At 37.4% G+C, this 24,723-nt stretch overlaps 1 protein-coding gene across 5 annotated transcripts in view; it reads right to left on the bottom strand.

Moving 5' to 3' along the window:
• LAMA2 (laminin subunit alpha 2) overlaps window positions 1-24,723 on the bottom strand; it is a 343,741-nt gene that overhangs the window by 31,691 nt on the left and 287,327 nt on the right. For all 5 annotated transcript variants that reach the window (XM_069010799.1, XM_069010798.1, XM_069010800.1 and 2 more), the window contains 8 exons: window positions 17,733-17,849; window positions 14,496-14,678; window positions 11,597-11,751; window positions 9,855-9,998; window positions 8,826-8,959; window positions 3,790-3,949; window positions 1,225-1,349; window positions 465-627 (listed from right to left, as the gene is read on the bottom strand). In XM_069010799.1, the coding sequence (XP_068866900.1) occupies window positions 465-627; window positions 1,225-1,349; window positions 3,790-3,949; window positions 8,826-8,959; window positions 9,855-9,998; window positions 11,597-11,751; window positions 14,496-14,678; window positions 17,733-17,849 (1,181 nt within the window). The remainder of the gene's footprint in view (window positions 1-464; window positions 628-1,224; window positions 1,350-3,789; window positions 3,950-8,825; window positions 8,960-9,854; window positions 9,999-11,596; window positions 11,752-14,495; window positions 14,679-17,732; window positions 17,850-24,723) is intronic.

Below are 24,723 nucleotides of genomic sequence, written 5' to 3' on the forward strand. Positions count from 1 at the left end.
AAACACAATCACTATTACATCTAATTTGCTGCACCAGTCCCCCTTTAAACCCACTCACATTAAACATAAACATTTTCTTTGTATCAGTAGGATTTCTATGTAAGACTTGTCTCTTCCCATATTCCCCCTGCCATCACACTGTGATATTTTAAACTATGAATAGACAAACACAACTGAAAAAGTTTACACACATAAACATCTGGAATAAAGGAAAACTGATTAATAATTTCAGAAAAGCTGGAATTGCCCCCAATCTAACATGATGATCCCCATTCAGTAAACATTAGGCAGTCGACCTCCACACTGTAACACTGTCTTCACTTGGCAAGCAGTGAAGCATCACACCAGGCAACATCATTCCTGGACTGTGGTACATTAAATTACTAATTGTTTTGATGATTCGATGAATTCAGTCTCTGCAAAGAAACCTTCAAGGAGGATAGAGGTTAGCTGGCTGTTCTTACCAAGTCATCAGTAGCGAGATACATCAGCAGAGCATTTGATGAGAAGGTCCTGAACTTGAACATGACTGTGGAAATATTGGGGTTCCAGCGGATTGGGCGGCTCACCATGGCGTAGCCGTCACCATCGAACTGCACCGTCCCTTCACTGTCTGCCACCTGTGGGCTGAAAAGGGGCAATTCTAACCATTTTCCTTTGCCATATGAAGTTAAAATAAAAAGTGCAGGGCTAGGGAAGTGTTGGGACACCTCTTGGGAGTGTTCCTGAACTTGGTCTGATTTCTTATCAAACCTCCCCCTGACAGGACAGGATTTCTCATTCTATTTCGAGAATACAAACACCTTTGTTTTGTGGGGTCTCTGCTCACTACCCTGGTGGCTGTGAAAGCCACTATGAGGCACTGGATTCTGCTCCATGACACGTGAGAAGTGCAGGCACCCACAGCACAGCTGTCCATGAGCCAGACTCCGTCCTGCTGTGGTTCTCATGCTCTCTCATGCTTTGACTGTTTCTGGCTCCTGGTTGTCAGGAGCCTTTCTATCACAGCACTGTCACACCATCTCAGTTCTGATACAGCACTGACCACATCTGCAGCCCAGACTGGCCGTTTCCCCTCTCGGCATAATTGCAACCTAACTTCTGTTGCATACACATTAGAATTTGATGGCTGCTGTGGAAATTCCTGCTACTTACCACCGAATGTAAATGTCACAGCAGACAGGTTCCCTAAGACGTTTGAGAAACAGTCAGTGCTTTACCTACCTGACGGCACACCCTTTGCAGTCACCTTCGATATCCCTGAAATTCCAGAGTCCTATGGGTTTGCTGTCTAGAAAGGTTTCACCCATGCAGCCAGTGAAGGTGGTGACTCTTACAGCATCTGACTTCTGCAACAGAAAACACAAACCTCCTTAGAAGTGAATTTAAAGCAATCTACTGCATCTGAAAACATAACTAGTACAAAAATCATAAAAATAAATACCATATAAAATTCCATACAAAATCATAAAAAACCCCGTAAGGTGCTTCTTAATATTTTAAATATCAAGAGTAGTATTTAATCTGAGAAGAGCTCCTACAAAACAACGGATCAGTGAAAATGTGAACTAAACTTCATGTCAGTCCGATTGAGAAAGACCACATAGATTTGAGACTCTTGGGAAGGCCTAAGCAGAACAAGTCCTGAAGAACAAGGAGCTGCTTTGGCTTCCACCATCAGTTTTTCTGGCTGTTCAGAGAGCTGCCTGCTCTCACCTGTTCAAGGCCTGCCTAGCTGGGTTTTCATTTTAAGACTTTCAAGAAAGGACTATGAGCAATCTTGCCCACAATACAAAAACCAAAGTGTTTCTCTTGTAATGCTTGAAACCCTGGAAACTGAGCAGACTGCCCAAGCTAAAAGACAGACTGAGAACTCAACTATTACACCTGTAAAGTTCATGTTGAATTTTGGATGCAGAAAAAAGTGCAGACAGCAAAGCAATTAAAACACGTCCCATCAGAACTCATTAAGCTAGGGTCATGCACAGAGAGTAACGCTCATTAGAACATAACACGGTACCATGATGAAGGTAGTAATAGTTGACAGTACACAGAGTACTCAGCTCAAAATTATCCTTCTAAAAATACCCTGATTCATGTAAATTTCAGTTCATCAATATGAGCTTATTAAAAATCTATACACTTAGCTATTTCAGATAGACAAGCACCTGCTGTTTTTACAGCAATTACAAATATTAAGATCTTGCAAGAGAACAGGGAGAAGTGCAATTTGAAAATACTCAAGAAAAGTATGACTCAAAAGACTTAATGTGCTACTGATATCTCCCAGGGTAATTGGAAAGGTCGTAATTAGCAACAAATATGAACTTAATGTCACTTCTAAAAAATTCATGACATCTAAGTATCATAGTCTTCTATACAAGTCACATGAAAGATGTTTTTAAAAACTGAAAATCAACTTTATTTTTGAATACACTGAAAAGATGCATGCAAAAAGGGATGGACAAAACTGTAGCACAAATCTAAAGCATTTCAAAACCCAATAATATGAAAAAGCAGATTTCTGAGTCAACAACTTAAGATGCATCAGTGATCTTGATTAAATGTCCAAAGAGCTGCATAGTTTTAGAAAAGTCTTGGTTAAGGTCTTCATATTGTGAGCCTTACAACTCTACTATATGATGACAGAAATTCACAGAAGTTATATTTTAATTCAGAGACTGTATTTGAACAAAAAAAAATCTGACAGTGTGTAAAACTCTACATTGTACCAACTCTACAAATATAGCAGTCATACCAAACTTACAACAGACTGCCTTCCTACTGCTGCCCTGGTCTTTATTTACCTGGACAAAAAAAGAATTCAGGAAGATTTTCCTTACTAAAATGAAAAAATAGAGAGTTCTTCAAAAAATTGTTGGACAACCCTCGAAGTTTTGCACTTAGTTTTTTTGCACATTGTGTTATTTTAACACTTGAAGACATATACAAACTTGAGAGTAAAAAAAGTTCAGTGAGTTCACTATTTGAGAAAGTCTAAATTTTAGCTTCTTTTCAAATGCTAAAATAATGATCAGGAACAGAATAATCAATTTAAATTTTTTTGTAAAGAATGTCATTGGAAAATAAGTGCTAATTAGCTTTTATTGGAGAACAATCTTGTTTTAAAGATTTCCATCTATTCTATGTGGCATGAATCTTCTATTCATCCCATGAAGTGTAGCAAGGTAGAAGAAGTTACCAGAAAACCGAACAGACAAAGAGAAGAGAAAAGAGATCAGGGGTATGATGCAGATAGCAGTTAAAAAGATGGGTAGTACAGGGGAGGAAACCGGAACAAAAATGAAGAAAAATAAAGCAGAAACACCAAAAGTAGACTGCAAAGGAGGAAGTGATACTGTGGATACATGACAAAGGAAAAACCCTGGATGCAAACGAAAATATACTATTATAGACATTGTTAGGAGACCAGAAATGTATGGAAACAGAAATGAGTTCCTGTCACTCAGGAAAGTAAGCCTGTCAGGGCAGTAGTATGCCCAAGGTAAAGCATCCAGCTATCCAGCAGGAATTACTTGTTTGGGCTAAATGCTGCACCAACACAGCTACAGGGCTTCTGATCAGAAGGGAACACTGTCGGCAGTGAAACTTCACATCTGTCTAGGCAAATCCCAGTAATCTTTCAAAAGTGCAGGTGCACTACTTGTGATTTATGCACCGACTGCAATGATACCAGCGTATTACAATTTACTATTTCTATTTTAAGCAATAACACAATTTGTCCACACAAACAGCCAGCTAACACAGTAACACCAGACAAGGCCTTACCTTAATTTTTTCAGTTAAACCACCAACAAACAGCACAGCATTAACATCTACATCCAGAATGGTATATCCAGGTGGGGAAACAGCACTGAATGTGGCTGGCACGATGCTGGCTTTAGGACCATCCAGAGCTCGCACTGATATTGTGCCATTTTTCCCAGTCCTAGATATTTTAAAAAAGTAATTTAAGCATACAAAGTCAATAGTTACACCAAACATAGGAAAACTCTTTTTTATATGGTGCCTTTTAAGAGAAGCACACATGACTGACCTGATTATGCTTCATTTTGATACAAATGAACAGACACTTATGCCTGCCTGAGTTAAAGACACGATCACAGAATGAGATTTGTTCCTCACCTGAATGTCCTTTTTGAACAAAATTCACTATACACCTGATGTGGACCATGCATTGACTAAAACAAAGAATATTTATTAGATTATATTTGAACTGAAGTAACAAAGCACTTCAGCTTCCTTCACTGTGAGGCACAGAATTTGCATTTCCTGCAGTGGAGTTGTCAGGCTGCTTTTCAAACAGGCACAAACCCCATTACGTTCAAGAATACTGCCTCATTGTCCTCTATGAATCACATCAAATACTGATGGCAACAAAACAGCAGTGGACTTTGCCATTAACAGTTTCTGCATCAGTTTGTTTTCTACTTCTTTGGTTACATTAATGTAGTAATTGGCATGGAAGGAGTTTGCTGACATATTTTTACAACAGAAGGAACACAGTGTGGGGAAATATGATTCCTGAATCCTCCTTCTGAAATTTCTTATAGAGAGGTGTCACATTTACCAACTTGCAGCCACCTGGGACCTTCCCAGCTGAACAGGACTACTGGTATATGGTTGAAAGTGGCTCCCTCAGTAGTCCTGGGTGAATCCCATCCCCACGGACTTGTGTGGGTCTGAAGTGCATGCAACTGGTTTATAGCAGAAGGTTTACTGATGTGAAGCCCTTTAAGGGATAAAAGTTCTCAATGTAATAATTCTTGAAAGACTAAAAGTCGCTAAAAACTTTTTTAAAACTGCTGAAATCTGATGCTTTCTGAAAGAAAGTTATTGGCACTTCCAATCTCTACTGTGCTGAAATCAGGACTTCAGTTTAAAAACACTCAAGTGCAATAATACAAAAGTCACAGAGCAGACTGACACTTTTTAGAGTGTCTAATAATTCACAAATAGTATGGATGTCTTTCATCTTCAAACAGACTGAAATGCTAACAATGGAGTCTCTTCTATAAATAATTCTCTCTTATTTTTAGGGAGGACAATGGAGCTTGTAGAAAGATCTTGGCTAACCTTACAGCAAAAAGACATTGCTACCCTGTGCATGACAAGTCATCAGGTTGGAAGATACAGTTCTAGTGATAGTCAGTTCTGTAAAACTGGAGGATTACAGAGGATGTACCAGCATTTCATGGCTGATATGCAAAAAACACTGAAAGGACACTAAATTGGCAGGAGCTGGCAACTTCCTTGAAGGTAGACAGGCCCTGCAGAAAGACCTCGACAAAGCAGAGAGATGGGCAATCACCAACCATATGAAATTTAACAAGGGCAAGTGCTGGATGCTGCACCTGGGATGGGACAACCCTGGATGTGTGTATAGACTGGGGAATGAGGGGCTGGAGAACAGCCCCATGGAAAGGGACCTGGGGGTCCTGGTCTATGGCAAGCTGAACATGAGTCAGCAGTGCCCTGGCAGCCAGGAGGGTCCAGCGTGTCCTGGAGTGCATCAGGCACAGCATCGCCAGCCGGGCAAGAGAGGGGATTGTCCCGCTCTGCTCTGCACTGGGGCAGCCTCACCTCGAGTGCTGGGGGCAGTTTTGGGTACCACAATATAGAAAAGACATTAAGCTATAAGAAAGAGTCCAAAGCAGGGCCATGTTCAAAGCAGGAATGGTGAATGGTCTGGAGGGGAAGCCTGTTATGAGGAGCTGCTGAGATCACTTGGTCTGTTCAGCCTGGAGAAGAGGAGTCTGAGGGGAGACCTCATTGCAGACTTCAATACCCTCATGAGGGGAAATGGAGGGGCAGGTACTGATCTCTTTACTCCTGTGATCAGTGACAGGACTTGAGAAAACAGCATGAAGCTGAGACAGGGGACGTTTAGGCTGGATATCAGAAAAACGTTCTTCACCGAGAGGGTGGTTGGGCACCGAACAGGCTCCCCAGGGAAGTGATCACAGCACCAAGCCTGACAGAGTTCCAGAAGTGTTTGGACAATGCTCTCAGGCCCAAGGTGTGACTCCTGGGGGTGTCCTGTGTAGGGCCAGGAGTTGGGCTTGATGATCCTGATGGGTCCCTCCAACTCATCATATTCTATAATTCTATGAAAAATTTATGTAATTCCATGCATGCTGTGTTCGCTCCTTAGGAGATGCATGATATAAACAAGATGACTTTTGCAAGTCATCAACATTTACTGTTCCTTGACCCCTTGGAAGCACAGAAAATCTTCCTTGAAAAGCATGGCTTGTATTTGCTACAGTACTTTTAAGGCTGAATTCTTGCTGAGTTAAACTGATGTGTCTACAGTTAATTTGTGATTCAGGCATCCTTTGTCCTCAAAGGAAGGGCACTGCTTAAACTCTGTCATTAACAATCAAAACAATGGTAATACTTAAATCACAGCTGATTAAAATCACAACTAATCAGGTCCTGCTCCTAATTGAGGCCTCCTGAAGTCAAGTAACACTGATCTAGTGAATCTCAAAAATATTCTCTCATCCATTTGACTGTCTCACAAAATTGACACTATTTTCATGTTGTAAATCTGCTTTAAATAATTTTGTCACATACTGTTATGCCCAACTTTCCTTTGTTGATACTTGAATTGATCTTGATACTTGCAGTAGTTCTTGATTCCAATCAGATTTGCTTCTGCAAGCAGGTAAGTAACTCATAAGTGACATTCCCTAAACTCCTATACCATCAAAGTATAGGGAATTCCTTTAGAAAGTCCTATAGGAATGAACACATTTTACTGCAATTCCATTTAAAAAAAAAATCAGATTATTACCATTATAACCTCTGAATATACAATAAAATGCAAAGGATCAATATGCTTTAAATAAAAAAGGTGATGAAAATTAAAAGTATTCCTGGAAAAGTGATGCAATAATTATCAATTTAGTCTAACTAACCATAAATTTTGGTGCATGCATCAACCAACCATCTCTGATCATTACTCAACAGTTAGATTTTTCATATTTAGATTTCATCCAGGATGCTAAGTGAACTTGAGGATTTTCCAACCTCTGTGCCACAACATCTCTTCTTTTTAAAGCCCTTTGGGATCCTTAAGAACGGCTATCAACCTATGGTGGGTTTGACCACCATATCATTATTTTTGTCAATCCTTGTCACCACTAAAAACAATGGCAAAATTCAGTAAGATCAGAATTTCATCTTATGTCTGTATGCTAAGCAGATGCCCTGCTGCAGCTGCTCAGGCAGTTCTGTCAGGCTGAAAAAGTCTGTGGCTGAAACTGAGCAGAAATTTGGAGAAAATGTGTGAGGGAATGAAATAAGTAAAACTCTCCAACAGCTTATGGAGGGAGTTTGAGGAGAGCTATCAAATGGACTAAAACATTCAGAGTTGAAGACTCTTCCGTAGGGTATGTGATTTGTGAAGTCTGCCTTACGAATGCAAAATCAGTCCCAAGCTCTTCATCTTAATCCCACAAATCCAGCTAATGCCTCTGCAATGTAATTCTCCTAAACACTGCTCTGTACCTCTGATTTGTGCAGCTGTAATCACTCTAAATTGCTGATCCAGCACTTTGTTCGAAACTAATGGCATGCACATCCTATATATCCAGAACAACCAGCTAATAGGTATGGGCTTTTGTAGGATGTGTGAATTTTATACCATGCCCTGGCTCCATATTCTGCTGAAGTAGCTTTCTTGTAAATGAAAGCCTGGCATTACTGTGTCATGAAGCTGCTTTGGTATGCATAATATGAGCTGGTGAAGATTTCAACAATTTGTATTGTACCCCAGTTTGCATTCTCCTAGCAGTAAGGTTTCATTAAACCAGCTTCTGGAGACCGTGCCATAATTTTATTTAATTCTCTGCTCTGAATGGCTGATTTCTGTGATTTCACTGAATTATTTAAACTGGATACCATTTCCTCCTCTGGGAGCTATGCATGTTACCAGAATTAGAGTGCTTTGTTTTCTTCCTCCTTTATTCTCTCATCTTCTGACTATATTATCCATTCCATGTTTAATACCATGTGAAATTAACTGTAATGATGTAGGAGAAATTACTCAGCTTTCTATCAAATTACAATACAGTTGATGTTATCTAAATTACTAAGATCTGTTCAAGATAAAGGCTATAAAGTTATGCAATCCTTATGCTGTGATTACTACACCATATGCTATGTGTTTGCTATTGAATGGAAAATACAAGCTTCAACTAACAAATTTGGGATTTGAATATTTATGTATCTATATTTCTAAAGTTCAAAGGCATTAAGCAGTTGATCTCAAATTACAAAATGTATTTTAACTTTCCAGAATAACTTCTTTTTCAGTCTTCATAAACTGTATCTTTCATAAATATTTCCAGTTTGATGAGACATTTTGCCTATGGAAATGGCATTCTGAGTACCAATCAAGATACTGCTGTGTGACAGACCACTCGCAGTACTGTATCAAGACCAGGAATTCAGAAAAGCTGCTCCTCTTTAAAATTCAAAGAGAAAAGAATAGTAGTTATTCAAGTGCCAAAACGTGTAACTGATTTAAAAAGTAAGCTAGTTGAAGGAGACAATCAATAGAGTGACAGATAAACAAAAGGGAAAAAATATAAGCAGCCATAGACTGTTGATGCCAGGGAGGAAATATGTGATTAAAGTAAATTCTTGACACAGAACAATTGACATTTCTATAGTAATTGTAGTGTATACACTTCTGGTACTAATGGATGCAGGTCCAAAACCTTTTGTTAAACCAGACCAGAATTTCACACATTAGCCATTTTTTCTAAAATCTTGGAAGTGAATTATATACTTACCTAGAGGCTTCAATCCGGTACCAAAACCCATCATCAATGGTCAGATCTGGATACTCTACCCGTCCAACTCCAGATCCCACATCCCACAGGAAGCTCACCTTGCCCTTGCGCATCTCTACGGCCAAGAAGTCAGTCTACATGCAAAATATGAAAATAGAAATGATCTCATACTTTAATTAAGGAAGTTTTCCAGAAGTTTTCACATTTCAGAAGGTCTAATGTGGCATCAGAAACCCACACGTAAACAGTAGAGAATTAACATTAATTCTCACATTGCCCTAAAATGAGACCTTCTTTTTCCTGTTTTTATTGGTTCAAACAAGGAATCTTAAGCTAAAGACAGCAGATCATTTCTCTCAGTGATATGCAGTAAATGACTGCCAGGCTAACAGAAATGTTAATATTGCAGCCATCAATAGGATTTAATTCAGAGGAACACTCTGAAACATCCATGGGATGGCAGAAAAACATCAGGATACAAGATTCCATTGAGCCTTTTCATTTTGTATTAGGTAAATAAAATACATAGTTCAAAAAGTTGGAAATAATACTTTTCCCATTTACTGAATTATTATTGGTTATTCTAGAAGTCTGTCTGCTATAGGCCTCATGGGAAACTGAATCATTCACCATTATTATGCTTGAAATTGTAGTCTTCACTTAAAATTACAATAACTAGGAGCTTTGACAGATGCAATAAGATTAGCTACTTCATTCCCAAGGGAAAACCCACAAACAACTCCAAAATTACTCTGGTTGCACTGTGAATTTTAAAGTTCTAATGTAGTTCATGTACAAGCCTGCTATTTAATATCTACTTTAAATAAAGATATATGTAAAAAATTTTCTAGTCATATTTTAGGAATCTCTATATTAATACCAAAGACAGTAAAAGTCTAGATTATCTTAGACCCTCTACTACTGCTTTGAAGCCTTTGGGTGAAAAAAAATCCTTTCTCATCTTCTTTATTTGTCAGTAGTCTGATTTGATTGAGCAACTCTGACATGAAAGGCAGGAGACAGACTCACAAACTTGGCACTTCCAAGGTAAAAAAGCAGATTGTCAGCAACTACAGTCTTCACATTGACAATGACAGTGTTGTATGTTCCTTTCTTTATTTCCGGTCTGTATGTGCGAATACAATTGCCTCCAGAGGACACGGACACTTTGATCTTCAAAAAAAGCATAACAGAAAGAATTCAGTTCACTGCTTATTATTCCAGAATTAACCATAGATGCTTCCAAATAATTCTAAGACTATTATACTTTTTTTCCTTCACATTTTTTTGTTTCATGTACCATGGAGTTCCTCGGATATGTGAAGAAAGTAGAAGTGGAATTTTCTTTCTGGGATTGTTCAGTAAAAGGAAATAAAATCTCTTTCCGGCATTCACATTTAAAGGACGAACAGTGTAGATTAAAAACAGCTAGAAGATATACTGGTCTAATGCAAGTAACAGTGGAATTCAAGCAGTACAGATAGTCTATAAGTAGAATATGCAGCTAGAAAAATAAGCAGCACTCCTGAAAGAATTACAGCATATTGCTGTTTGGTAGTCAGAATTAGCTACTTTTTCCTTGAAATATCTTTGATTATGCCAATTTAAGACATCTTTTCACAATCATTTTTAAACCAACAGTTATTTATATCACTGCTTTTACATAGTCCCAACTGGAGTTGGTATTCATAACTAAGTTTTATTTCCACAGCTGAGTAACACATGCATTTGGATATATGTCCTGGTTTCCTCAGGCTCTGAGTACAGATAAAAACACTTTACTGTTTGCTTTCATAATGCCAGCACAGACATAATGACAATACAATGGTGTTTCAATCCCAGTTAGACATATTTATGCATTAGAGGAAATGTACATAATGGTATCACCTTATGTTTAGGGCAAACTCTACTAAAAAGGAGATCCATTATAGGACCAAACTCATAATTTCTTTGTCTCAGAAATGCTGAGCAGTTAAGTACTTCGAAGCCTTTAGACAGAAGAAGAATGTAACAAAACATATCATTACTGTAGCCTGTCCTTCTGTTCTGTGCAAATTTCATCACATATGTGGAATACTCTTCTTTCCCATTATCCTATTATTATGTTGACTTTTTTTAAAAACTCTTTTCCAACCATTTTTGAGGAAGATTTCTCAAGTACCATCTACACGATTCATTTTCCTTTGCTGTTTAGATCACAAGCTGAATTAACCAGATGATCCTAGAGTTGACAGTATTGCTGAATGAGGGAGATGGATTCCAAACTCACTAAATGGACTAGAAATATATTCTTAATTCAAGTTCTGCTACTGGACAGAGAAAAATCAAAAATATGGGAAAAGCAGAAATACTCAGCTATTTCAGTGAGTCTGAGATGGTATCATTCTTGAATAAGTTCTATGAAATGAAACCAGGGGTTTAATATCAGTGCTGAAGCAGAAAAATACACTTTCGTTTTCACAAGAAAACCAGTGATATTGTGACTCTTCTGCTGTACTATCACCTCTAACACTTCTTAAAAATAACCCTTTGAGATCCAGTCCTTCAGATGTTATTCATTTAACAAGTGCATGTTTTAAATGAAGAAACAAGACACAGAGTAAAAGTCATCAGAATATTCTCTTTTTATCTGAGAAATTTTACTCCATTATTTGCTCCCTTTACACATGTTCAGATTTAGGAAGGATTCACACTGTAGATTAGAAATAAAAGTAGAAAATAAAACCCCATCAATACCCAAAAGGTAATTTTTTTTGAAAAATAGGACTTACCGAATTGGCTTGCTTCCGAGCTTGGTTTATCAGCTCTTTTATCTGAGAAATGTTTTTCCCTAAGTTATCCTGAAGTTCTTTGATTGGCTTGATTTTATCTAACAGACGATCTGCTTCCTTTTCTAGGTTTTTAATACTGGAATCTGCATCAGCGACTTTGTAAGAAAGAACAAGGCAGAGCTTTAGAGAATAGTGTCAGAGACTAATTATACATTGCAATAATAAAATCCAAGGAAATTCTGCATACACAATGCTCAGGCAATTGTATATGCTACTATGAGGTACACACAGACCAGGAAGCTACCTGAACACAATAAGGCAATTTCAGCATGTTTAGAATCAAGCTGAAGTAGCAATAGTAGCAAACACTGGTGTTAAAGCAGGATTTTGAAGATGTAGCTATGCTTCAGGTCAGGATGACAGTTATGGAAAACATTTCCTGAAGCAAAATACATTCATGAATGGAATATTTGTTTTCTTCTTTTAAAAAACCCACAAATTCTGAAGAAAAAGGCTAGATTAATGAAACTGGTTAGTTTCCATAAGTAATTTCTGAAATTACTGGGTTAAAATTAACTTGAAATTAATTCTTGAACTAACTATAATAGGCACAAATACAAAAAGGTTTTATTCTGGTCACAAGCTTAAAATTCTGTATGTGTACTGAAAGCAGATTTAAAAACAGTGGCAGTAAACTGTAAAAGATTGTCGTCTTTTCAGGCAAACTAAATAATTTTACCAGGATAGTTTTGCCTCTCTTTTTCTTTAAGCCTCAAATTCCTTTTTTGCCTCTCAACATACAACTAGTGATTAATACCCTCTCTTTGACAATTCATCAGCAGATCTAAGGATTGCAACACTTGGCTGGCATGAGGGTGTGGGTTTTTGTGGATGAAAGGGACAAACATACATTTACCAGAAAGATGTATATTACCTGAAAATAATAGTAACAATAATAACAATAAAAATAATGCTTAGATAAAGCATGAAAAACTGCATATCTAGTTTTTTGACCCAAACACTCATACCAAAACCTTCAAGATGCTTCTTAAGGTTTCATGTAAGTTAAACTAGCTACCAAGCCACTTTATCTCAAAGTTTTCAAAAAGTAACTACTTAGCTATTTCTATGAATGTGAAACATAGAGGACCATGCAGAAGCTTTGGTGGTAAGCAGTGAATCATTGTTTACTGGAAAACACACACTAAAAGCTGTAAGTAAGAAAAACATACGTACAGATTTCTGCAGGCAAGATATGGAGACAAAGAAAAGAGAAAAAAACAGAAGATAACATAAGAGAATGTTTTGAAGACCTAAACAGAAATGTGAAGTAAAGTAAGGGACAGGATGAGTCTATAGATAAATTTTTACCTTTTAAATATTGCATATCTATCAAAATGAGAATTCAGGGCCTGAATTTTGATATAGAAGAGAGGCTGAATCTACTTTTGCATGTAGTCATGAGTGCCAGCATACTTACTTTATACACCTGGAATGGTTCACCCTACATTACTTTAATCTCATTCTGTAATCTGAGTATCCATTAATGTTTGGAGAATGATAGAAGTGTACTTCTGGAGAGCGTCTTACAGTTCAGCTTTATCTAACATGAAACAGTTTGCAAGTGCTAAGACCATCCTTCAACGCAAACAAAATAATGGTGACTGGGGACAATCAAGAGATTAAATTTTAAATTATCACTCCTAATCTCAACTAAAATGCTAATTTACCCACAGGCTCAGAATACCTGGGCTGCAACAGATGGCCTAGTCTAGATTCAGCAGTGCCAAGAAATGACTGCTTTAAGACTGCTTCTCAGTTGTTACCCACTGCCCTGCAAGACACCTTACAGATCTCCTGGTTCTACAACCTGCTATAATCTAACCACACTATTTCAATCAATAACTACTTTTCATATTGTCTAAACTTGTATGGATCAGTCCACCCAATGGGAATTGTACTGGGGCTCACACATGTATCCCATCTGATGAGGGATGGGGAACTTGCAATAGGCAGGCAGTGACCAACAGCCATTGGGATTAACTTCTTTCACCAGTACATCAACAACTGGAAGAGGATATTTGTCCATAGAATGAGAATGACAGCCTCCTGAACTGTATGTTTTTAGGTGCCCAGCTTCATCAAGCTGATAACAACCTGGGGAGCCCAGAAGAGCTGAGAAATTAGTTCTTTGGTCATTTTCTAAAGACACTTTAGTTCTGTGGCTGCATGCTCCTATACGATATGGATGGTCTAGCAATCTACCATAAAATGTATTGTAATCTAGAAATCATTTTTATCCATTCTAACCAAAGTGAAAATGATGAAGTAATTGTCACATTTGATAATAGAATTTATCTCAAAAAAGAAAAAAAAAGCAGACAAAACCCCATTCCCAGAATCTTTTTTTAAGTATCTTCAGTGCTGAACCAAAAATAGTAATGTATATGAAAGAAGTCATGCATTTCTCCCAGGACTGATTATCTGATTGACTGAAGATTTAGTGTGGGGTATTTTTCTTGAATCAGGCAGTGAATTGCCAGTCAGAATCTTTGATTATTCACCTCTTAAATACTTTAAATAGTCTGAGGAACAAATCTATTCATTACCTGTTCTTCCTGCCGACATTAGCTTTTCTTCCAACTACTAGCACTAATCTTTAAGATTTAAAATTATTTTCACAGAATCACAGAATTTTTAGGGTTCGAAGGGACCTCTGGTCCCTTTTCACACATAAGAAGCCCAGAAAAGAGAAATGACAGAGAGTCCTTTTATCCCAGCATACTGTAGTAATGCTACGTAAGTGAAATTCTGGAGTGTCCCTGTTTCATTTTGAGATATGAAATGAAAACCACAAACTGAAAAAAACCACCACCAAACAACCTGAAAAAGATCTTACTGTTCTTGATAGGATCCTTCACAACTGCATTTGTTTTGGCCACATCGTCTGTAAGTTTACTGTAGTTTTTTCTCAAGCCCAGGAGATTCCGATTGAGGTCTTTAATCTGGGCCAGGACATCATTTGCAGTATCGTTAGCTTGTCTTGCTTTGTCTTTGGCTGCCTGTACCTTTATAGCTGTATCTGTAGGTAGAAAATGATAATGAAATGATTGCCCAGAGTATAGAAGTAACTTTTTGAGTAAAGATACATTATATCTGTGCTCCAAAAAAATTCCACCTTTATTTCTGAAGTTTTGGCTCTGAAAAAACCCCAAAATACAACAGCACCTCAGAAATATGACTGACTCTTTAATAAACCATTATCATTGCCAGTCCTGACAAAAGAAAGAAAAGAGAGCCCTGATTTCCTTTTTTCACTTCCTTTTTGCGTATCTAAGTAGTTTCTCTTGGGTCATTGTAAGAGGTCATGGACCTTTCTGGCTGAGTGAAAGTTGGAGTTACTGTGTTACTTCCCTCTATTAGTCCTACAAATTATTTTCAGCCACACTTTAAATTATGCCATCCCTGCACATGTGGGTCCTTGTCCCACACATGATCTGTCTATCTCATTCTGAATCTTTCTGCTTTTATCTGACTATTATTATAGCAGGGACACAAGAATTATTAGTTTAAGCTGCTTTCTGCTTTCTTGAATCCTTGAACAAGATATATATGGTCATATATCTTGTATATAATTTTCTCTCCCTTCTTCATTTGATTATTTTCCTGTTGGACAACTAATTTACTGCATTTTCTTATCCATGCTATGTATTTCCTCTGAATTTCATACTTAATACTCATCTGCTTGTTTTTATGAGTGTCCTTGTGGCAAGAGCAAGCACCCTGTAACTCTAATCTGCCAAGAGTTTATTACATTGCTAATGATTGCATATTTCATATTACTTTTACTTGTTCCATTTTTAGTATTCTGTGTCCTAAGGTTAACAGGCCTTAGAGGTCCATTTTGGTTGACTGAGACATCTATCTGTGCACAAGAAGACAAATACCCATGTCAGTATCTTGACCAAAACCCAAGAAATGGTATCTGATGAGCATGAAATATTAAACAATTTATTTTGTGAATGCCCGATTTCAAGGATTATCAAATCTAAACCAAAACTTTTCAGTTAGATGGAATCTTAAAGCCACCAAAATGTATAAGATGAATAGTAAATTGTTTTTCATCCTAAGCATTTACTTGCAGTCTGAACATTCCAGACTACCAGAAATCAGACAGAATACAGATATTCTTCATAGACTTTTCTTAAATCCTAACTTCAGTTTATAAGGTGCTCCTTGGAGAAAAATTCATAGCAAATACACTGATTTAAAACACTTTATTTTTTAAAGCATTAATTTTATTTTTCACTACCCATTATAATGAAACTCCGTCCCTTGCTGTCACAATGCAATGTAGCTAACATTCTGGGACTTTGGGATTTTAATGAGTATTACATTTAAAAAAAAAATAACTATACAGAATGACAAATGCACATTTGTGAGACACTGAAATGTTAAAGGTTAATGACTCAAGCAATGGTCCATTGGCAAAAGCAGCAGGTTGTTACGCTGAGGTCCCCAAACTAAGGGGAGGAGCAGAGTTTTTGAGCGTGTGGTGGTGAAACCTCTGATTTGCCAAGAACAGCCCAGGTGTCTCACCCATCATCACTGCAGGATGACCCAAACAAAGTGACCTTTGTTTAGTAACGGGATGGGTTTTGAACCAGATAAGGAAAAAGGCTGATAAGAAGCAAATCCTGTGGAGCTGGGATAATACTTTTTACCATGCCAATATTCCCCCTTACACAATTAGCTCAGTGTATAACTTGCCTGCCCCGGGGGATGTATGGAGACATTCACACACAGGCCTGAAGGTGTTCATCCCTTCTGAGAAGGCATAACTGGCCCAACTACACTGGCAGGAGAAACAGCTGTCATGTCTTAGCAGGGGTTATAGACCACCAAAACCCCCAGACTCATTTCTGGGGCCTTCCACCAGAGGACAACACATGATCCACAGTGTTGCATCATGCAGTGTAAAACTCCCCTCCAGGAGAGGTACCTTAACCCACTGAACTTTATGTTGTGTGGGGTTTCCCCCACCCTGGATGGATCAGGACTGTGACCATCCCTTCGACCAAGAGATATTTAAATTGCAAAAACCAAGTCTTGCTGAAGGATCCACATGTGGTGGTATCTTTCCTCTCTGCTAACCTCTCCTCCTTTCTTTTTTCTGTCTTGGGCTGACTTTATGATGTGTAGCCCATGTCACTGCCCTATGCCTAGAAATTAATTTTGTGCCTTTCCATGCCTTTAAACTGAGCAAAACTTCTTAAAAACCGGCACATTTTCTTAAGTGATATTTTTATACTTTTATATAGTTATATTTCTATAGTTAATAACCCAAATGGCTACATATCCCCTTTCCATTGCAATCAAATTGTTCTAAAATTAACCTGCCATATATATATATGTATATATACATGTACATATACATCTATCTATCTATCTATCTATCTATCTATCTATCTATCTATCTATCTATGTATCAGCACTGGTCATTCAGTGTCATTTCACTCTAATCTGCCCCAAGGGATCTATCAACAAGAACCTCAGTCACCCTCACCTTAAGGGGCGGGTCACAAGAGCACAGCACTTCTGTCCATTGAGGAAAACCTGTTCCAATTCTAAGTAATTTGCAGGCTAAAAAAGATGTACAACACCAAACAGCGGCTGGAAATGTTAAGAGTGGGGTAGAAAGGTAAGACAAAACCCAGCAAATTGCACCCCGCTTTTTCTGTAAAGTCAGTAAGTCTTATTCTTCCTGGGTTAATTTACACTGGAAAATTACAGTGTTTCATTAAACAGCAGCTTCAAAAAAGACTTTTCACATATAAACAAAAGACTATTTGTATCAGAGTGCATCATAATTCCTGATATTAAAAGTTTTCTTTTCAAAAACCTTCTGCAAACTGCAGAAGCATGGTACCTTTTACCATCCCAAAATTCTAACTGATACCATGTAACTGTTTTCAGTTCAGTTTTCTCTCTCACATTACTCATCTTTGTCTTATAACACCCAATGGTCAAAGTGGACCCAGTGTGGACACAGCCAAAGATTGATGAGACAAAAGTCATGGAAAAAGAAATAAAAGAGCTGGACTGAGAAAAATGTTGCAACACTTTTCCGACTTACCATTAGGAATGGCTGACAGCTTTCCTAAGGTTTCATTCAAAGCTCTCAGGAGAATGGAATTCTTCTCATCAGCATCTTTCAGGCTGTTCCGTGTGCTGTTCAGATTATCACCCTTCTCTGTAAAAAGCATGTATGATACAAAGGCTTTAACTTTTTGTTTTCACTATCCTTTCTTTGCACATAATTTAAAGTGCATCATAACAAGCAATCCATTTTTCATTAAGATATCAAATAGTGTAAATAAGGAAGTCCAGCAGAATTCGTTGTGGGGTTTGCTGATCATCTTCTCCGGTTTCCTTAAGTTCCCTACTTCCACAGCATCTAAACACATGAGTTCCTTGTACTGTTGTATATTTATCATGGGTTTTTCAATGGTGTGCAGAGGAAAGAACTTCTTGTTACGATGTTATGATTTAGGCAAATTCACACAATTACCCACTGATAGATTCAACAACTGTGATGTTAGTCATTGTTTTGATTCCTAGATTAAGCTACTGTCTTTCTTCTTAAGGTGGTTGCCTGAGCTGAATGAGTTGAACTTGGTGTGAAAGAGACAAGACCAATTAGGCCAGCTTGCTATTGCAATTAGAGTGGCCAGAGCCTAGTTCTCTTGGATTTTCTCAAAGATGCTGACGTAACATCCAAGGAAAACACAAGCTCACTAATCATCAATATGAGATGAATACACTAACAACAGGTTATTATAACACAAACATTCCAAATGCTTTGGGGAAACCCCCATCTAGTAAAAACATTCATTGTTCAAATCAAAGGACAAGTACAAATCAAAGGCACAGGTGTGTCATATTTGGTACATTACAGTTGAAACTGATGTCCTCATCAACAGGTAAGTTCATATTTTTCAACATTTACTTTGCATAAAAATTACACAGGGTCTTTTGAACCATATCCAGCAGTGCAATGCAGCAATCTCAAAACTGAGATTCCAGCTAAGCTTTATGGCTATTGTAACAGACATTACCCCAAAATTCAGAAGTAAAGTTTGACACAAAAAAATGTAGTTAGTGCTTAAACTACTATTGTAGTGGGCATTTTTCGTTATTTCTTTGTATCAATATGAAGCTCTTTGGAACAGACAGCTGGTAATTTCTTACCTTAAAGGCATATCCTACTGGGAAACTAATTCAACATGACTGAGCTTGATAGCAGGAAGAGAAGAATAATTTGTAGAAAAGGAGTTCAGGATACAAGCTATGACTGTGACCTTAAAGTATGTGACAGGTTATTGAATATAAACACCTATGTGATTCACATTTCACAAATTCTAAAAAAGTAAGGTTTCTTAAAATTAGATGTGCAAGAAGCAATTTGTAAAGAGAAAAATCAAACAAAATTTATATTGCCCACAAGAAATTATTAATTAAATTTTCCAAGGCTATAGCAAGGCTGAAATAGCACGTGGAATTTAAATGAGAACTATACTTTTGTTGTTAGACCTTTTGAAATGTCATTGGGGAAGAAATCTATTCACTTTATTAAAATTAGAGCAATACACAGGACTGCAGGAATGCCTGGAGATAAGCCTTCACTCCTGCAAAATGTTCTTCAGAAGAACAGGACATTTGCATGAACTGTGAGAGGCAAAGTTATCACTAGAATAAAGTTTGGAAAAATTGCATGTATTATATGATCACTCTTACCCTTAAAAATAGCTTTATTTCTAAATGACAGCTTTTGTCCCCACTGCTGAATGAGGCTAATGGTAATGTGATATTGTTAAACCAGGATGAACTCATGAGATTCTGGTCTTGTATACCCTGAGATTTTATCAGAGTTCTTTTCTTGTTAAGCAATAATACTGACAAAACTGCTTTAATTTCCACCATTTAATTCTGAAATTATGGTCTGCCTGATAATTTCTTGGTGTCTCTAGTGGGATGTTTGTGTTTATAAAGTGTGTCAACATTTCTGAGAATTTTGACTCGTGGTGGTGGTGTTCTAACTTGGCAGCATACTTTCAAATTATCTCTTTTTCGCCTCTCTACTCTGCCATATCCAATATGCTAATTATCCCCTAGTTATATTTCCGAAGAATCATGTTTCCAGACTTCTTTTTTCAGCTTTGTAACCATAGCAGCAAACTGGTTTTTATGGAATTTAACAAGGGAAGTTTCCCTACAAGTCTTGAAATTGAATATTGAGATTCTACCTGTTTAATAGGTTTTCTTTTAATTCAAATACATTTTTACTGTGTGAGCGGTTTTGTTAGTTACAATAATAAACCCATAAATAAGCACCTAGGGAGGCTCTTACACAATGAGAAGTGAGGAGATACTATATCCTGTGTCAGCTTTTCAAAGAAATTGTTCATTTTTCATGGAGATATTAAGTTTTATTTTTTAATTAACTTCTTATCTTGTAATCCAGATGGCCTCTGCATTAAACACTGGACTAATTTGTTGCATGAATCACAAATTGAACTGACTTCATGTCAGCTTTTCCATATCCTTTAATTATTAGCATTTATGAAAAAATCTGGGTCATGGATTTGAAGGCCCAAGATCTTCCAGTTAAGCACTAAGTTAGTCAAAATACAGGCAGCTACAGTCTAAGATTTTCCAAACTACAGAGCCTGTCTGACTTGGAAGAGGTTAGTAGGTTTGCACTGAAAGATGCCAGGCACTGTCAACTCTCATTAAAGCGTAGGTTGAGGAGTATCATGAGAAATTTATCTCAATCCTGTTTCCACTTGATTAGCTCTGCACAGAGATGACACAAGATGCCAATAAATGACTGTTGTTCAAATCAGGAAAAATAGTCATGCATTGCTGAAACTAAGCTCTAAAGAGTAAGCAGGAACCTGCAGGACTTTACATGCGTTGGCCTTTAGGTTTGCTGGCTTGGTTAACATGAACAAAGATTTTCAATTTCTGTTTATATGAAACAGAGCACCATCCCTTATTCCCCACAGTGAATAAACTGAAGTGAGTCAAATGAAAAAAACCAAACAACCCTGTGTGCATATATTTCATCCTAAGACGAACTCAAGGATTTAGTTGCTTACTGTTTATACGGAGTGATTTACTCTTACAAGAGACACACGGTTTTACAAGTCTCTGCAGATCACATACAGAGGTGACACTGGTTAATTGCTGATAATGTGCCACCATCATGGTGGAACACATATATAGAGGAACACAGTGGAAACAGGTACCTTCTGACAGTATGGATAAATGCAGTTTTTCCACATGAAACTGTGCAAGAAAACATCATTAAGGCTACGCTACCAAATGCATGCATCCCAAAATAAGACTCAGGCTGGAAATCTACCAAGGACCAACAAATGCATCTGTTTTTATTGATTGGAAACTGCAGAAATGAACTGACAGTTACACACATCCCTTTCTGTTATCTTTGTATTACTTCTTCCAAATAGTTCCCCACAGTCTCATCTTATAAAGAGGAACATGGGTCACAAGCTGAATTTTTTTCCCTAAACCAAGCAAGACTTAGAAACTGGCATTAGGAACAAACAGGAGACAGAGATGTAACTAGAGAAATGCAGCTAATTAAGTTTAACTTTTTAAAAAGAGTACTTTTAGCACTGACTGCAATAATCTGGTGAATGCAATATGCCAGGTCAGCAGAAAGACAACACAGAGGAAAATACACAGACAAGGGATCTATCAGCTGGATATGTTGCCTATCAGCTGAAAAATATTTCAGCTAAAAATACTCACGTGTTGTCAGACAAGGCACGTCCCCCTCAAGTTGTCAATTCTTAAGCAAAAGAAATTGCATGAGCAGAATTTCAGTAGCCACCTGACAGCAGTCTCCAGCTGAAGAGGAGTTTATGCATCTTATTTTCACTTTTCATTGATCAGTTTTGACAAAGTCTGTATACAGTCTGAAATAGGCACAGGGCTAAGTATATTTTTAAAACTGTAAACTCAAAATTTTAAGGAAGAAAAATTGCTCCTGGCAAACTGAAAAGTCCCTGAAGGCATAGAGAAAATGAAGCTAGCAGGCAGAAGCATTTACTCACTGGTAGCCCAAATTTCAAAATTCCTTCTTAGCCACAGCACTACACACAGAGTTTGCTTCTCCCACCAGGGTTATTCTTTCTAACTCCTAGCCCCATAGAGAGAAAAATTACTAAATCTCCATTCTAATAGCTTTTGTCAGAAGCTTTGCTTTGTAAGGACTGTTTCAGCAGTCTTTGGTGGTAATATAAAACATTTTCATGATTAACAGCCATTTTATAACTCAGGTAATTGGCCACAAATCAGGGGAATGTCATAATGTAGGAGGAAAACACTCCCATCTCTATCATGGCCTAGGCTGGATTTTTGGAGTATATATTAGTTGAGTGGCTTATGGGTCTTCATTACTTTAACTAATGTACTTCCTGTAGTGCAGACAGAGAAATTTTAAGCTAGTGATTACTTCTGTCTGCCAGATCTTTATAGAGTGCCTGTTAGCCATCCTGCACTTCCAGCTGAGACTCTGAAAGGGTGGTTTTATAAGGATTCTAAGAAAATAACTTTCTATTAGTCTGACACCGAACTCTCACTTTCTGTTGTGGGAGAATCAAGACATCCAGAAGGCATTATGTTCATAATACTAACAACATATGTTCTATGTTATTCACAGTACTAATAATATCACCACTTTGGTGCAAAAGCAGAGTGGAGAACAGAAATCTGTCATTGCGTTTTCTTCTTGCACATCTGCATTCTGGGCACAATGTTAACTGATCTCCACGGGTCGAGCTGTGGAGCATGGACATGTTTTATTACACGTAAAAAGGCATACTGTTCAAGTTCAGAATGTTTGTCTTTATGAAGCACTTTAAGACCTATTGGAGAGCATTAAGAAAGCTCCATCTCATTACCCTTCAGTTTGGGGCAAAAACACAGATAAAGATCTAATACCTGCATTTTAAGCACCGCTGCCTGTTTGCATTAAGTTTCCTTTATGAATCTTTGGGCTGTTTGGACATTTGCCTCTGAATTATGAAGCTGTTATCAACTTAAATTCTCACTGGTACAATGGGAAAATAACTTTTTTTTTTTTTCAAAATTTTCTGCAGTAATGGTTCTAATCTATCTTGTCTCAGGGTTAAATTGAACAGTCTTGTGGACACAGGGAATTCACGTCCATCCTCGTAGAGGTACTATTTTAATTTGTCATTGAAAACAGGGCACTGTGCTTTACTCCATTACACCTACCTGGGTGGCACAGAGAGCCAGGGACTCCACTCTGAGGTGTCCAGTTTGCTCACTGGAATGCTGTGGCAGGGAGAGGCAGCGCAGCCAGTTTAGTGTTTCTTATGCACCAGCCAGGGCAAACTGCAGCAGTTTGCATTCCAGAAAGCATGACTTTTTTTTCTTCTTCAGCCATGCTACTGAAATTGCACACTGGCCTCTTCTCACAGTCTTGTGATTTTTTATAACATATTTCCTGAAATTTGTTTCTCCAGCCCCAAATCTGTACTGAATCTGGCAGTAGAGAGTTGCAATAAAGAAGACCCTAATACACATCCAAGATTTACTAGTAACTCAGACACATTTCTTTCCCTCAGTTCAGCTACAAGAAAGTAATGATGTTTTTTCACTTTTAAAGTGTATGACAATGAAATGCAATTAATGACCTTATGAAACATTATGCTTTATGACCTTATTAAACATTATGTTTACATGTTAACTAGTTCTGCAGCTGGAAATGCTAGAGCTGCCAAAACTAAATTAAAGTGTAGTAACAGCCAAAAGATGACTAAGCTGTATGGATCACCTCCTTTATGCTGTATGCTCTTCTTAATGTATCTCCCAGGAGGCTAAAGAGAATTTTGTATGCAAAAACATGGAAGACAGGGCTCCATAATGAAAACCTGTCTTGTTTCTAATAAAAAGTATTTTAACTAAGCTAGCAGGATGGGGAAACTTCATGCATCATCTCTGTGACAAGTTTAAAACTCCACCTTGAATATTTACTATGTGTGATTTTTCTAGTTCTGATGCACCAAACAAAAAATCCCCAAACCCCCCCCAAAAAACACAGCTTCATTTTCAGAACCTATGATGAACAAAAACATCGTATTGTAGATATTTTTCCCCCCTTGTTTTTATTTCTTCCAAGTCCTAAATATGTTTTCTTACATCAGTTTTCAAGTGCTATGCTTCTCCCATCCTTGTGGTTAACTCCAGGTTAACCCTATTATAGCTCCAGCCAGTTCAACCAGGCTAAACTATAATGCATTTAGGATGAAAGAATTTTTCAAAAACTACAGTAACCGGACATAAGCTTCCCAAAAGATACACACCAAAATTTCAAATTACTAAAAGGAGGGGATTACAGTGCACTAACTTGAAATAAACCACAAAATCATCAACTTGAACTTATTCTTTCTGGAATTAGTATTCAGATGGAAGACTTTCAAAGAGTTGTACTGAGGACTCAGTTAACAGATCCTCCTCTCAGACCTTACTATATCAGTGGCACAAACATTCTATGTTCTGAATTGCTTTCTTTGTTATATGTAAAAACAAAGTAATTAGAACAGTAATATTTAACATTTTTCACAAAGGCAGATGTGTGAAACTTAGTGTTGGCCTACTCAAAAGTGGATAATTGTATCATACTTATTTCCCCTCTGGTTTAGCAGAAATGAATTATTTTTTCAATTCTTTCCTAAGAGTGCTGTGGAGAAAGAAGTATTGAGTACTGTTAAACAGATGCTTCATTAGTGTTGCAATAAGTGTTTTCTTACAGGACTTATAAAACAATCTGTCTGGATAAAGACCCAATAAAGAGACTGATTTTTGTTGCAATGATAAGATTATTTAGTCATGGGCTCTAAAGAAGTATTTGTCCGAAGAGAATTTTTCTCCTTCTGACCAACAGCCATTCCCCCTGATGTTCATCTAAGCTGTTTTCAAACATTTTCTAAGGTCATTTTCTCCCTGATCTTCTCAGCAATCAAATACAGCACTCCTGTATTTTAATTATAATGAAGATTTTCCTAATATGT

The sequence above is a fragment of the Aphelocoma coerulescens genome, chromosome 3 (genome assembly GCF_041296385.1).
Source record: "Aphelocoma coerulescens isolate FSJ_1873_10779 chromosome 3, UR_Acoe_1.0, whole genome shotgun sequence".
In the NCBI taxonomy this organism is placed as follows: domain Eukaryota; kingdom Metazoa; phylum Chordata; class Aves; order Passeriformes; family Corvidae; genus Aphelocoma; species Aphelocoma coerulescens.